Source organism: Pseudorca crassidens, chromosome 16, assembly GCF_039906515.1.
Source record: "Pseudorca crassidens isolate mPseCra1 chromosome 16, mPseCra1.hap1, whole genome shotgun sequence".
Taxonomy (NCBI): domain Eukaryota; kingdom Metazoa; phylum Chordata; class Mammalia; order Artiodactyla; family Delphinidae; genus Pseudorca; species Pseudorca crassidens.
Window position 1 is genome coordinate 46,481,855 of NC_090311.1, and position 14,758 is coordinate 46,496,612.

The 14,758-nt window shown below is 51.3% G+C and overlaps 1 protein-coding gene across 3 annotated transcripts in view; it reads left to right on the forward strand.

The window, feature by feature from the left end:
- Positions 1–206: 206 nt before the first annotated feature.
- The window catches only part of VSTM4 (V-set and transmembrane domain containing 4), an 86,521-nt gene continuing 71,969 nt past the window's right edge, over positions 207–14,758 (forward strand). For all 3 annotated transcript variants that reach the window (XM_067710244.1, XM_067710245.1, XM_067710246.1), the window contains exons 1-2: positions 207–309; positions 8,148–8,546. In XM_067710244.1, the coding sequence (XP_067566345.1) occupies positions 255–309; positions 8,148–8,546 (454 nt within the window). In that variant the 5' untranslated portion in view covers positions 207–254. The remainder of the gene's footprint in view (positions 310–8,147; positions 8,547–14,758) is intronic.

Below are 14,758 nucleotides of genomic sequence, written 5' to 3' on the forward strand. Positions count from 1 at the left end.
ACATATCACAGAGAGGATCGCTGGCGGCGGCCCGCGCCTCCGCCGCTCGGGGCGCCCAGAAGCTTTGGCCCGGCGGGGGCAGGCGGCCCGAGGGGCGGGGGCGGGGGCGGGGGCCGGGGCCGAGCCGGGGGCGGGCGCGGGGCGGGCTGCGCGGCGGTGGGGTCGGTGTGGGGGGGGGGCGGGTGGGGGTTGGTTGTGGTGGCGGGCGGGCGGCGGCGCTGCTCCCGCGTCACAGCGCCGGGTGCGGCGGGGAGATGCGGCTCCTGGCGCTGGCGGCGGCCGTGCTGCTGGCGCGGGCTCCGGCCCCGGGTAAGCGCGTTGGGACCGGGCGCCTCGGGGACCCCTCGGGTGGGGCGAGGGCGGCCGGCGCCGGGGAGCCCGGGGCTCGGGGCTTGGGCCTGGCCGGGAGGCCCTGCCGCCTCTGGGCTGTCCCCTCCCGGTCCCCGTCGGCGTCCGTGGGCCCGGGTCTGGTTGGCCAGGCGGTGGAGCACAGCGGCGCCTCCCAAGGGTCGGGGATGCTGCGCCCCTTCCTCGCTCCCCGCCCGGCCGGGACCCCAGCGCTCCGCGGAGACCCTCCGCAGCCCGGTTCCCTTCCAGGGGCCAGGCCTCCAAGTGGAAGATGCGAGCAGAACCGTGCGAGCCCTAGTTTTGGTTTGTTTTCTGTTTTCTTCCCAACAGGCAGCACCGACAGCTGTTGGCAGGTTAGTGTGGGCAGAAACTTCCCTTTAACTCTCTTCGGAGAGTTCCTCGGAGGACCCGGTCCGAAGGGGCCGGATCTGCGCCGCTGGCGGTTGGGGTCTGAGGACTTGTTCGCGGGCGTTTCGTGATGACCAGGCCTGGGGAGATAGGGGATCCGCGGCTGCCTGGAGCCGCGGGCCCTTTACCCTTTTCCAAACCACCGTGCTTTAGGGCAGCCCCCACCCGCATTGCTAGCTTTCATTTGGGGTTTCTGCTCCCACTTCTAATTTGCCGAAGAATTTTCTCTCCTTATTTCTCAAGGCTGAAAGGGCTGTGCTGGCTAGAATAATAGTAATAATAAATATATCGATGGCACTCACATTTTCTGGGTGTCCATTGGGAGCTACAGTTATCTCATATAATCATGACAGTGCCCAAAAGTAATAATGACGAGAGTAAATCTATATATCCAAGTGCTTTGCAAACATTAACTCAGTTAAGCTTGCCTCTGAGGGAGGTGCTATTATTATTACCCCCATTTTATAGATAAGGAAACTGAGGCCAGGTCTATGCGTTGACTTGCTTGACAAGGCTTATACGTGGTAGAACTGGGATTTTAACGCAGGAGGCCTGGCTAGGCTGTGTTGCTGGTGTTTTGTAAGTAAGGGGGCTGATGCGTAGAGTTAAGTAATTTTCCAAGGGTGGCCCAGCTACCAAATGGTGGAGCTGGCATTTGAGCCAGCATAGACCAGAGTTTTAGGGGGGAGGAACTTGGATCACAGTGGGAAGAAATTTACCCATTGTCCCCTGGCTACCAGTGCAGTGGAGTTTCCAGTGAACTTGAAATCGGCCCTGTGGAAAACGTTCCTTTCACAGTTGTCACTGTCTTGGCTGACAGTTACTGGAGGTTTGACTGAGATGGTTGGGCCAGGGCAGCTCTAGTGGCCAGCAGCCAGTGAGATACAGGGGACACAGGGATCTTTGTCGCCTGTGCTCCATGACCACCTTCTTAATTGCAGGTGCTGTCAGAGAGGGTGTCCCCAGAGAGGGGCTTTTTGGGGGTCAAAGACATTCTCATGTTTCCAGGAGACCTCAGGAGCCTAGAGAGCTGGAATTAGAGAACCGTTAGAGTCCACCCTGGCTGTGCCTAAGGCTGTGTAATGATGACAGCCCTTGCTAGTGCAGCACTCATGTGTGCCCGTCTCTTTTCTAAATTTTTCACCCACAATCCCTCATCATATTCCCCCTCAAGAGAGAGCCTGGCAGAACCACTTTATACCTAAGTCTGGACTCTTACCTGGTACACTTTTCTGCCTCTCCATTGTGGGGAGAAGCGGGACTTTAGGGGTTACCTAGTCCCACCTATCATTTTACAGAAAAGCAAAGTGAGGGGCAAATATTTACTAAAAGCCGTGCTGTGGTCCAGATTGGTGAGTGAGTGTTGTCTCTGATGCCAGATGGCCTAGGTGCTAATTCCAGCTCTGCCATGTTCTGTGTGAGCCTGAGTAAGTGGCTTAGCCTCTCTGGGCCTCAGCCCTCTTGTCTGTAAAAATGGGGATAAACATACTATGAGGATAAATTGAGAAAATACATCTACAGTAGAACAGTACTTGGCCTAGAGGTCACACCCAGCAAATGTTAGCGTTCATCTTTGGTCAAGGCCATGTGTTTGTCCTGGTTGAGAGCTATTTTAAGGTGACCGCCTTAATATGAACACATTACCTACTCTATAGACTGAGTCTCTGCTTGGTGCTCGGTAAATACCGGCTTCTAATGCCATGGGTTTTTAAGTAATACAATTGTATTTCTTTCAGAGATTTATTTGTCATGAATTCAGACTGTCCTTTTAATAAGAATGAGATTTGCACTGCCAGCTGGAACACACAATTTGCATTCAGGGAGCCAGGAGCTCCTGGCTCCCTGAAAGGATGGGGGGCAGTCTGTTCAGGACAGAGAAGAAGTGTGGAGCACGGAGCCACTAGCACATCTCTAGCCAGGTCGGAACAGAGGGGCCCCAGCCTTGCTACCTCTGTGTCCCAGGTGAGGCAGGTGCCTTGTTTTTGTTAGAAGTTCTATACTCCCCTGCACCTGTAAGTTGCTATTTCTCACTTCATGATGAGTGTGAGAGGAAGAGAGAGAGGGACGGAGGGAGAGGGGGAGGTTGAGTACTGCATGAGTTGGTTGTGTACTGTTGGGCCACACTGATGTCCTTTTAGGCTGTTTTGTGAGCTTCAGTCCTTTTCACAGCATTATCCAAATGGGATCAAGAGGATTAGACCCCATAAATTTTATCCACAGGAACTTAATGGTCACTTACAGGCAGAACCAGCTACATAATTTGTGGGATTCAGTGCAAAATGGAGATGCGGGGCCCCTCATTTAAAAATTCTTAAGCTTTTAAGACAGCAACAGCAGAGATTAAATCAAGTGGGGGCCCTCCAAGCATAGGCCCGTGTGTGACTGCAGATCATACCCACAAGAAGCCTATCCTGCTTACAGGTCACTGTGCGTGTCACTTTCTGTTATCCCCACCTGTTGCGCCCTCAGGGAGTGTAAATTTTATCGATATTTTCAAGGTGCTTTCTTGTTGGAGCCTTATACCCACCACGCAAGGCATCATCTTCCTATTTTTGAGATGAGGAAACTGAGGCTCTGAGGGCCTCACTCCTAATAGAACCAGGGTTCCAGCCCGGCTTTGCTGGATTCCAACCCCTGGCTCTCTGCCTATAGCCCCGCTACACCACTGGGAAGGCTCTGGGCCTGGAGCATCCTCGCGCCCAGCCCACGGTGGGGCGGGCACACCCACCTACCAAGTCATGGAGCACGTGCTTGTTGAAGGAATATGGTTCTCTGCAGCAGGAATCCCAACCCTCTGTTTTGGGTCAGTCTGTTTCCTGCCCATGTTGTTATATTCCTCCTTTAAGAACTGGTCTTGGGGGCCCTGACTGAGGTGCAACGGCCCCTCCTGAGGTCAGTCTGCAAACACAGGTGGCTGCCTGGGCGATGGTGTGGTGCACTTCACTGGAGGACACTGCACCATGTTCCTCCTGCCTCAGGGCCTTTGCACAGGTAGAATCGTCTTCTAGGAAGATCATTCTTCACTGCTGCCCTGAATTTATGTCATGAATTCTACCTCAGCCTTCAGCTCAGGGTCACCTCTCCAGGGTCTCTTTCCTCCCTGACACGCAGAGATCAGAATCTCACCCTGATTTTTTTTTTTTAATAAATTTATTTATTTATTTTTTGCTTCTTTGGGTCTTTGTTGCTGCACACTGGCTTTCTCTAGTTGCGGCCAGCAGGGGCTACTCTTCGTTGTGGTGTACGGGCTTCTCATTGCGGTGGCTTCGCTTGTTGCAGAGCGTGGGCTCTAGGCACGTGGGCTTCAGTAGTTGTGGCACGCGGGCTCTAGAGCACAGGCTCAGTAGTTGTGGCACACAGGCTTAGTTGCTCCGCGGCATGTGGGATCTTCCCCGACCAGGGCTCTAACCCGTGTTCCCTGCATTGACAGGCGGATTCTTAACCACTGCGCCACCAGGGAAGTCTCTCACCCTGATTTTCATAAGCCCCACACCTTTTCTCTGTAGCATGTGTTGCTGTTTGTAGTCACATTCTCCTGTGTCTTTTTCCTGATGACCAGTGCCTAGCCCACTGGACTCTCAGCTCTGCGAGGTTAGGGATGTGTCTTCTTCTCCCAGTGTCTGGCACATGGCAGTTCTCAGCAACTATTTGTTGAGTGATTAAGTGAACAAAGCATAAGCTGGGGTGTAAGCTGGAGGAAGCGGAGCACTGAATGTGGAGGTGGCCAGGGGATGGGGGCAGGGGATCTACCTCCCACCTCCTTTCCCTGCAATGCAGGGTCAGAAAGCAAGAAATTAAATTCTCCAGCCTAGAATGACTTCGATGCTTCTCCCTCCTTGGCCGGGAGAGAGGAGACTCTGCCCTGCCCCTGGCTGCTCCCTTACCTTACCTGGTGTCAGAGGATCTAGTGACACCCCACCTCCCCTGTCTTGTAGTTTGCTTGCCTTGCCCCTCTGCCCTGCAAGGTGTGGAGACCCAGAAGGGAAAGGCCTGAACCCCCATCCCCGGCCCCGGCCCCACACTCTAGTCAGCCTGCCTCCACTGCCTGCCTCTTGGCCCCTCTGCAGCGTGATGACTGCCATGGGGCAGAAGCTGTGTGATGCTCTCTCCCAGTATTTAAACATCCAGCTCAGCTAACATTGGCCAAGCACTGGGTCCTCTATCTGCATTTTCTCCCCTCCCTCAAGCAATGCCACTGCTCACAGCTGCGTGCCTGAGAGCTGAGTTGTGTTCCCTGGGCTTAAGGTAGTCATTTCCAGTGTCAAGGGGAGGGCATTAGCTGGGGCACCAGCTTTCTGAGAAAGGTCGTTGCAGGCACAGGGATCCACACAACCTGAGAGCCTGTGTCTTCTAGCAAAGCTTAATGTGGCCAAGGAGGCTGTGAGCATCATCGTTTCAGTCCCACCCCCATACGCTCTCATTGAAAGTGGGTGTAAATATTCGGGCTGGTGGTAGGACTAGGCCTGAAATGAACCTTCCTGAGAGCAAGGCTGCTATCACAAAGTGCCACAGACAGGGGGCTTCAACAACAGAATTTTGTTTCTCACAGTTCTGGAGGCCAGAAGTCTTGAGGTCAACGTGTCTGCAGGGTTGGTGTCTTCTGAGGTCTCTTTACTTGGCCTATAGATGGCTGTCTTCTCCCTATGTCTTCACATGGTCTTTCCTCTGTCTGTGTCTGCATCCTAATCTCCCCTCATTATAAGGACACCAGGCATGTTGGATTGGGGTACATCCTATGGGCCTCATTTTAACTTAGTCATCTCTCTAAAGGCTTTCTCTCCAATACAGCCCCATTCAGAGGTCCTGGGGATTCGGGCTTCAGTATAGGAATTTGCAGGGGACGCCCTTCAGCCCGTAACAAGGGTCTTGCACTTCAGTGGGAGAAATGTGCCTGGGCCATTTGTAAGAGAGTATGGGGCTAACTGAAGGCAGAGAGGCACACCAGTAAAGAAATAACGAGGGTTCCTCTGGGGAAGATAGTTCAGTCCGTCCCCTTTCCTGGGAGCTGCTGACTCGGCCTGAGCTGCAGAAGAGGAAGAGTTACTAGTTCGCCTGTAGGATGGAATCTGGCCTCTCATGGGGACTGGAGCACTTGGCACGTTCTCCTGGTTTCAGTCACTATAAATAATCCCTCCTTCATGCAGCATTGATAGGAGGAGACTAGGGTGTGGGGTCCTGGCTGTGCTCTCATCCCATCCATATTGTTTCAATTTCCTGCCTTCTCCTTGTCTCCAGTGGGGAGCCCTCGGGGGCGGGCAGAGCGGGACTTCAGTTCTGGAAGCCAGCTGCTCCATCTCTGCTGCTCTCGACCTGCTGAACCCCCGGGCAGCTAGCGGAGTGGGGTCAGCCTGGTGTTTCCGGCTGTGTGGCCACTCACCAGGGGACTCGTGCTGTGGGACCCGTGTGAACTTCAGCCTGGATCCTGGCATTCGGGGAAAATGCTTTTGGACTAATTTAACATGGTGTGTGGGCAGGGTGGGGGCCGGGTGGGGGAGGTGCGGGGAGACGGTAAGGGCAGTTGCTCCTGTTTTTGTCCTGCGTGAGTGACTTGTGTGGACAGTGAGATTGTTACTTGGAAGCGTGTGCCTTCTTTGGTTACCTGTTGATCTGCATTCCCCGAGTATCTCCCTGGGCGGCTTTGTCCTTTGTCACTGTAGACCTAGAAGACCTTGTTCTTGTCCACAAAGAGCTGAGTCCAGCCAAGCATCAATCTTTTTCTTCTGAATTCACTTCCATCATTTTTTTTTTTTATGGTGACAAAAGACTATCACAGTGCAGTGAGTTGAATGATGACCCCCAAAGATGTCTGCGTCCTCGTCCCTGGAACAACGAATGTCACCTTATATGGCAAAAGGTGCTTCATGGGTGTGATTAAGTTAAGGATCTTGGAGTATCCTGGAGTGTCCTGGTGGCCTGGCTTTTAAGAGATGAGAAAGAAAATGAAATGAAATTGACCCTCAGTTCATATCTCTCAAGGTGTTTAGTTTATTAAATCAATAGTGGAAACCGTACGTAAGGATGAGCTTATTGCCTGGGTTTTTACAATGAAGGATGCTTTGTAGGTCACACTCCCCGCCAGTAACCCCCACCCCAACACACACAGGGCCTCACCTTGTTGACTCACAGCCTCTTCGCAGTAGAAGGTCCAAACCTTTGCTCTCTTTTTCATCCTTCCTCCTTGCTTACCTGCAGCACTGACCAGAGTTCCAAGCTTTGGGTGACTCTGCCATCAGGGCCCAAGTCCCTTCATGTGACCAGAAGGCGGTGTTTGGGGGCCATTTGTAATTTGGGATGACCTTGGGGGCACCTGCTCGAGCACTGGAGTGGGCAGGGAATGGTGCTTCCTGGAGTCGTGTGCTGGGCAGCGCAGGGGTGACGATGTGGGACCTGGTGAGAGGACAGCCCAGCTTGGACAGAAGGAAGCTCTGGACCTCCTGTCCCTTTCTGGGCTCTGCCTGCCAGGCGGAGGTTCCCCCGACCGTGAGCTCCGGGGCTGCACCGCCGCACTGCACAATCCTTGCAGACGCCATGCAGCGCGTCTCCTGGGAGGAGGCCTCTGTGAGGGCGGCTAGGCTGGATGGTCTTGGGTGGCCAGGGAGTGGCACTCTCAAAAGTCAGCTTGGGGCAGAATGGCGGCTAGGAGGGGCAGCCCTAACTAAGAAGCCAAAGGACAGGAAGTAGCGGCCTGGGCCTGGAATCCTGGAGCATCTTTTGGGTTGCTGGGAGAGTCTGGCACCTGCTCCTGGGCTCATTCATTCTCCCTGCTCCTGGGCTCATTCATTCTTTATTCTTGCACTTCAACTCCTTGACCGTGGATCCTGGTCCTAAGAGACTCGGAGCAAGAAACTGAGACACTCCTGTCATTCCAGCTCCCTGGTACAGGTTTAACACCCGCCTGACCGGTACTGATAATCTGCCTTGGTTACAGTTGAAATACCTGAGACAGGGAAAGGGGCTACAGCATTTTCCACTCAGGGAGGTGATGAAACTGATGGAAGCAGGCCTTGGGAGGCAGGTGGGGAGGGGGGATTGGATGTGAGCTGGAAATTTTTAAGAGCTTCCCCAAATCCAAATCTTTATATGATGTCTCCTGAATTTTAAATGTCAGCAGGTAATTAAAATAAAAAGAAATACATCTGGGCCAGGTGGTCCATGGCATCCCGCTTGGCTGGGATCATCTCATAGATGAGGACATGGGTGCCCGCAGAGGCACACTCCACACCCCAAGGAGGGCTCTTTCGAGAAGGCGGAGAGAGCATAGAGGGGATGGGGATGGCCCACCTCTCTGGCCATGCAGACCAACCTGGCTCCTGGAGAGAAGACGCCATGTGTGTTCACCTGGGGAAAGGCGGTGGCCTTCCTCATTTTCTTCTTTCCTTTTTTCTCTACAGAGGTCTGTGGGGCCCTCAATGTCACCGTGTCCCCGGGGCCCGTGGTTGACTACCTGGAGGGGGAAAATGCTACTCTTCTCTGCCACGTCTCCCAGAAGAGGCGGAAGGACAGCTTGCTGGCCGTGCGCTGGTTCTTCGCACGCCCGGACTCCCAGGAGGCCCTGATGGTTAAGATGACAAAGCTCCGGGTGGTGCAGTACTATGGGAATTTCAGCCGCAGCGCCTACCGTCAGAGGCTGCGCCTCCTTGAGGAGCGGCGCGGGGTGCTCTACACCCTCTCTGTCTTGACCCTCCGGCCAGCCGATCAAGGGCATTACGTCTGCAAAGTCCAGGAAATCAGCAAGCACAGGAATAAGTGGACAGCTTGGTCCAACGGCTCCTCGGCGACAGAAATGAGAGGTAAGGGTGCATCCACTCTCTGGGGAGAGTGGGAGGGTGACAGGTCAGTGGGCCTCCCTCCAGCTGGCCAGGCAGTGGCCTCCAGGACGGCTCTGCTGAGCTAGAACACATCTTTTTGGCCTCTAAGGGCCAAGCCATATGAGGCGGGCCATGGGAATGAGGATAGATCTTTACATGGGTGCTGTGGCTGACTTGTATTATAGGCGTGGAAGGCTGAACAGAAAGGGGCAAGTGTCTGGCCCCATGCCACCCAACCCACCCCTGGTCAAAACCTGTTTTGCAGCTGAAAGATTGGTCTGGCTGTGTTCTTTGTCTCCAGCTCAGGTCTGCACAGCCTTGATCTCTTTCCCTGGCAGGGTGCCAGGCACCTATGGGAGGAGGCCTGCATTGGGAGGTTCTGATGCCTGATGTGAGTTGCCAGGCTTCAGAGCAGGGCAGCCTCAGTGGCTCTGACCCGTCGCCCAGAGGAACTGATCCAAGCCTCCGGCAACAGCTCACTGAGAAATTCATCCAGAAGTGGGCAAGGGACCAGAGGTGGCCCTCCCTTCCTGGAGACAGAGAGGAGGCGTGGGCCGCGTTCCGGAACATCTTAGCTACCCAGTGCCATATTTGAGGGCTATCATTTTTTGCCACTGATGTTCTATTCAAGAAGACACCTCTCACAATTTTAATAAGACCGGCTACTGTGTACTAAAATTACATCTCTGAGTGCTTGGAACCTGAATTTGGTCTGGTAGAAGATCAAGAGAATCACAGAGTAAAGCTGACGATCCCAAGTGTGAAAAAGAATCTACTTTTGTTGTATACGTGTCACATGATATTAAAGGCATCAGTGATGTTGTTGAAGGGATCAAACGCAGTTGTGAATAGGCATTTTTAATATCCTATATGTTAAAGTAAATCATTTACATGGATAGTCCAACTTCATTCGTCTTTGGAGTTTGGTTATTTTAATGTTCTTAAGCACGGAATGATATATCATCTGAAATGTTGTGCACTTTTTCTCCTTAAGCAAATTAATTCAAGAAAACAAATGACTATTAATATAAATATGTATTTTGGCACAGAAAATAGAAGAGTACATCAGATGACCACAGGTTAAGGAGGGAATCCACTCTGGATACCACTTGGCTCTGAAACATAAGGTCTTATATCTGCCCTTTTAATTTTTATGTCTGGGTGTATCCCGGAGCCGTGTAGTACATCTCTCGGCAGTGACGACCGCTCTGCCAGTTAGAATAGATAAAAGGATTTCCTACATTCAAGTGAGTGCCGTCATCCAGTCCATTATTTCATGTGCGTCTACTTTCAGTGAATGAAGCTGGGTTCCTTCTAGAACATTTATTTGGGTACGTGCTGCAAAAACCTGAGGTGGTTCTTAAGACTTCAGTGGAGCTAATCTCTTTTCCCCACTTCTCGGTACTTTGATTTGCTCTTATGAGTGGAAGAGGAAGGGGTGGAGTTACAAGGCGTGTCCAGGGAATTGTGTGTAAACTGCAGCCTGTCACATCCCTGCTGGTCCCCGACATGCTGGCTCCTGACGAAGTCCAGCTCGTTAGCCACGTGCTTGCAGAGTGCTTTACCAGCGTCATGCAAAATGAGAAACTGGAACAGAAATTTAAGAACAGACCAAATAACAATTTGCCCCCATAATTGCAGTGTTACTTGCTTTATTTTACTCTGTGTGTTTTTGAGTTTCCCCCAAATCAGAGTAAGTCCTTGAGCATGTGTGTGTGTGGTGAAAAAAAAAAAAAAGTAGCAATTATTGGGGAAAAAAACTATGTTAATAAATAAATTTGTCATGACTTTTTTCCTGAAGACACCTCTGAAAGTATGGGGCTAAAAAAATATTGGCTATATTAATTTGGGACAAAGCATAAGTTGCCATTTTATGTTTTAACTGTGCAAATTATTAAAATATGATGGAGAATTGGGGATTTTGAAGAATGGGGAAGTAGTAAATTGGGGTTTGTCTGGAAACCGCATATGTATGAGATCGTGGGTGGGGAGAGCTCCTGCCTTCAGTGTTGTTGGTACCAAACGATATGATGAATAATGAAGAATGAAAATGTGTGATCCTCTGGGTGACAGTGGAGTCACACTTGGCTTATTTTAGAGAACCTGTCATACCATGTGAACTTAGTGTCATTTTTATCACACAGAGCTGGAAGGAAAGGCAAGGAATGTTACACAGTTTCTTCAGTTGCTTATGCCATGTGACCATTTCACTGAGCCAGAAGCCCTGCCTGCAGAGAACGTGGATCCAAAAGCCCTAAGTGACACATGGTGTTGGAACCCTCTGGAGCGGTTTCCAGGAGGGTTGATGTTAGGTTTGATTTCATTTAATTGTTTTATCAATGACATTGAAAAGCGGGCACACATCACCTTAATGAACTTTACAGAAAGTACAAAATTGGGACGTTCTTAACATCAGCAAGGAGTAAAACATAATGAAAAGGGAATCCAGGGAGGTAAGAAATACGAGCAGGAAATACCAGAATGAGATTCAGTTTGGAAAATGGCAGAGTGATACATTTGGGGAAAACGAATCACAGGCAGTGTTGGAGAGTCAACGGGAGGCTCTCTGTGAAGGGACTTTGGTGATGTCAGTGGTGAATTAGATGCGCATCTGCAGGGTGATATGGCAGCAGGAACAGCCTGTGTTATTTCCATCTGCATACAGTAAGTTGGCCTGGTGTCCCTGAGAATGAAGTTGGTTGTGTCATGTGTACTGTGCTGGGGAGACACTAATGTGGACTACACCGTCCGTTTGGGGAACCTCACTTGCAGAAAGAGAGGTTCAATCTAGAGCAGAGTAGCAAACATGATGAGGAAATGAGTGGCAGCCTTCAGAGAGACGATCAGTTCAGCTGGGGGAGCCTTGCTGGGCTCAGCGAACACATCACATTGGAAAATAATATGGACTACAGTGCTCTGCAGTGCTCGGTAGATTCATTCATCTCTCACTCAGTGGGCATTTATTTTATGGTGCATCTGCTCTGCTGGACACTTGGGGACACAGGGGCGGATCTGTTTAGAGGGTGGCAGATACAGAAACAGATACGATGTCATGGAGTCAGGTGCAGTGGTAAAGGTGTGCATGGAGCACTGTGCACACGCACAGGAAGGCCCCTAAGGATGAGGCAGGGGGCAGTGCTTGAGCGGACACTGGCTGTTTACGTGGGGCAGGGAGCCAGAGGGGACGGTAAAACAGCGGATAGAGGGCCCTACAGCCGTGGGTCAGGACTGCTGGAGCCTGAACTGGAAGGTCGGGCTGGCAGTGGGTAACGAGGGGAGGCAGGCAGGGCTGATAGTGGAGGGGCCTGTACTGAATATTAAGGAATTTACACTTGATTTTGTAGGCCAGTATTCTCAACCTTGCCTAATGGTAAGAATCTCCAGGGCCATTGTTAACATGCGGATTCCCAAGCATCTGCCCTGGAGATTCTAGTCTATTAGGTCTGGGTTGGAATTTTAATATTTAACATCCAGTCTAGTTGATTTATCATCAGGCATTTTGGGGAATCTCTGCTTTAGTCTTTGGAAACCCTGAGAAGTGTTTAAAGTCTTGACGGACCCCTCTGTTGGCTGCTTGGGACATGGATTTGGGGGAATCAGACTACAGGGTGAAGAGGCAGAGTCTTTTGTATTTTCCCAGGCTTGAAATGTTGCAAAGTTTGGCAGTAGGAATGGAGAGACATTGGAGGTCAAATAAGAAGTTTTGAATAACTGGGTGCAAGTAAGGGAGAAAGCTTTGGGATGATAGCCAGGAGTCTCACTCACTGTGTGCAGGATGGTGCCCACGGCTGACAAAGGGAACATAAGAGATGAAGCTGGCCACAGGGGAATTGAGAGTGAGGTTGGCTGGAGGCCATCCTGCACTGATGTCCAGTAAGCACGCAGAAATGTAGAGCTGAAGCGCCCATCTGATCTGGGCAGTGACAACTGATTCTGAGTCAGGCAGGTGAAACCATGGGGGTGGGTAAGATCCCCAAGGGGATCCCCAAGGGGCAGGGGCCAAGGGTGAAGCCCTGGGAAACACCAGTATTCGGGGCAGCAGACTTGGTGTTTGGAACGGGCTCCTCTGGGCCAGCCCCCTGGTGGTCTGGAAAAGGCAAGGTGTTTTCAGTAGGAGAGCAGCACTGCAGAGCGAAGATGTAGCAGCTTCTTCCCAGGAGTGCAAAAAGTCAATCTTTGGGAAATCTAGAGGTGCACAGTGTTCCAGGCAGGAATGAGGTGCATTGACCTTGGCAGCCTGGCAGCCTGGTGAGCCCCGTGTCCTCCTTTATGGTGACAACCATCTCTAGGTAACAGCTTCTGGCTCATTTATCATGAGCAGGTGAGATGCAGGGTTGGGTCTCGCTGTAGGTGAGAGAGGAGGAAGTGAACTGCATGGGCCTGCCCTGCCCAAACCCAAGACTTTGGGGAGGTCAGGTCCTGAGTGCCCTGTCCCTAACGCTGAGCAGGCTGAGCAAGGCTGGAGTTGGTGGAACAGGGAAGTCAGGATGGAAATAAAGGGCACGAGCAGGGGTTCGGGGTAATTTCCAACAGGGAGACGAAGCTGCTCAGCGGGGTCTCTCTCGAAGGGGTGCCTTATTTATGCTTGGGCTGTTCAAGGTTTTCTGAGCTGGAGGCTTCATAGATAGACTAGTGCAGAGTTTTCCAAATGTTCTTGGTTCCTTTAGGCCAAAAGAAATAACTAACAGCTTTGCTTTTTAAGTAGTTGGGTCCAACAACATAAAAAAGGATTTCTGTCCTAACACGTCCTGAGAGCATAACACGTCCCTAGACGTGAAGACAAGCTGTTCTCTTTGGGGTAAATTCCAGTATCACTTTCGAATCGAGTTGAAGCTTGCTATTTTAGGGGGCCAGCATCTCTCCTATAGGTGCAAAAGCACTTTCATTATTTCAGGAGCAGTCCGATAGCTACTTGTGGTCAATTTTTTGGCAAATTGTGATACTTTCTGAAGTTCGCTTTACTCTGTCCCTGTAGACACAGAGGTAGTGTCTGACCCTGCGTTTGTTCTCTGCACTCAGCGCTGACTGGTACTTGCTATGCCTCAGGCGTGCAGTTTAAATTAAGCCCGCCGTCTTCCCTGAGCTGGTACGGGCAGGTCTTGTTGCCTCTCCGCACGCCCTTCACCCTGTCTGCCCCACGCCCCCGTGTCCAGGCACTTGCCCGTTGTGTTTTGTGCCCGCTTTCTTTAGTAATCCCTTGACCTCCCTTTGCTGTCTCTGCTCCCCAAGCTTTGGGGGTCTCCCTACCTTTGTGCCTTCTCCATCCTGCTTGATGTCCCTGTGACCCCCCATACCTGTCCTCCTCAGGCACTGATGTGGCCTGGTCCCTCCCAGGACACGCAGACCCTGGAGAGTTCTAAGCGCAAGGACGGCCCTGGCGTGGGTGTGGGAATGGGAGGTTGGACCAGTTTCTAAGCCTGGATTTTCTTCAGGAGGATTTCCGGGATGAAGCCTGAGAGTCCCTGGGGCTCCCGGTCAAGGGCAGGCTGCGGCACGGTCCTGGGTGCCACATGTCCCTAACAGTTGCTGAGCTCTGACATGGCCAGTTTGGTGCTTTGCTTGAGGGTACCACATGCGCCCTTGGCACCAGGGAGTGTGAGCCCCCCGGGGTTCTCAAGAGTGACATTGTCATTCATTTTAAGCTTCTTGTCTTAGGGGTACAACCGCTTGGATTCCCCATTCCCCAGGCCTCGTACAAAATTATCCTCAATGGCTTTTCAGCACAGTTCTGCCACCCACTGACTCAGAAGCAGTCTGATGTTCTGAGCAGAACCGAATCTCCATCTTTTCAGGTGGAGATGTTTTCATCAACGGTGAAAATGCTAATAAGAGAAGCAATTTGCAAGGGCTGTCTGCTGCAATTTAAACAGTATTTCAGTCTAACCCCAAACAACATATTTTAACAAGCCAAATTGTTCTTTGACTTCAGATTATATAAGTGAGCTTTCAATGTTAGGAGTGGACAAAGCAAATAGAAACCTCTGTTTACCCTAAAAAGTATTTGGGGGCAAAGATGAAATTATAATATAATTTCTTATCTATTTAACCCCAAATATTAGAGGGAATTTAATAATTGGATCTGAAAGTACCACCACAGGGAACCGATATTTCAAGTTTCAGTGGCAGAAATTAAAGAATTCCTTTTTCTCCAGAAACGTGGAACAGATGATTAGGAATGAGATTAATGAAACATT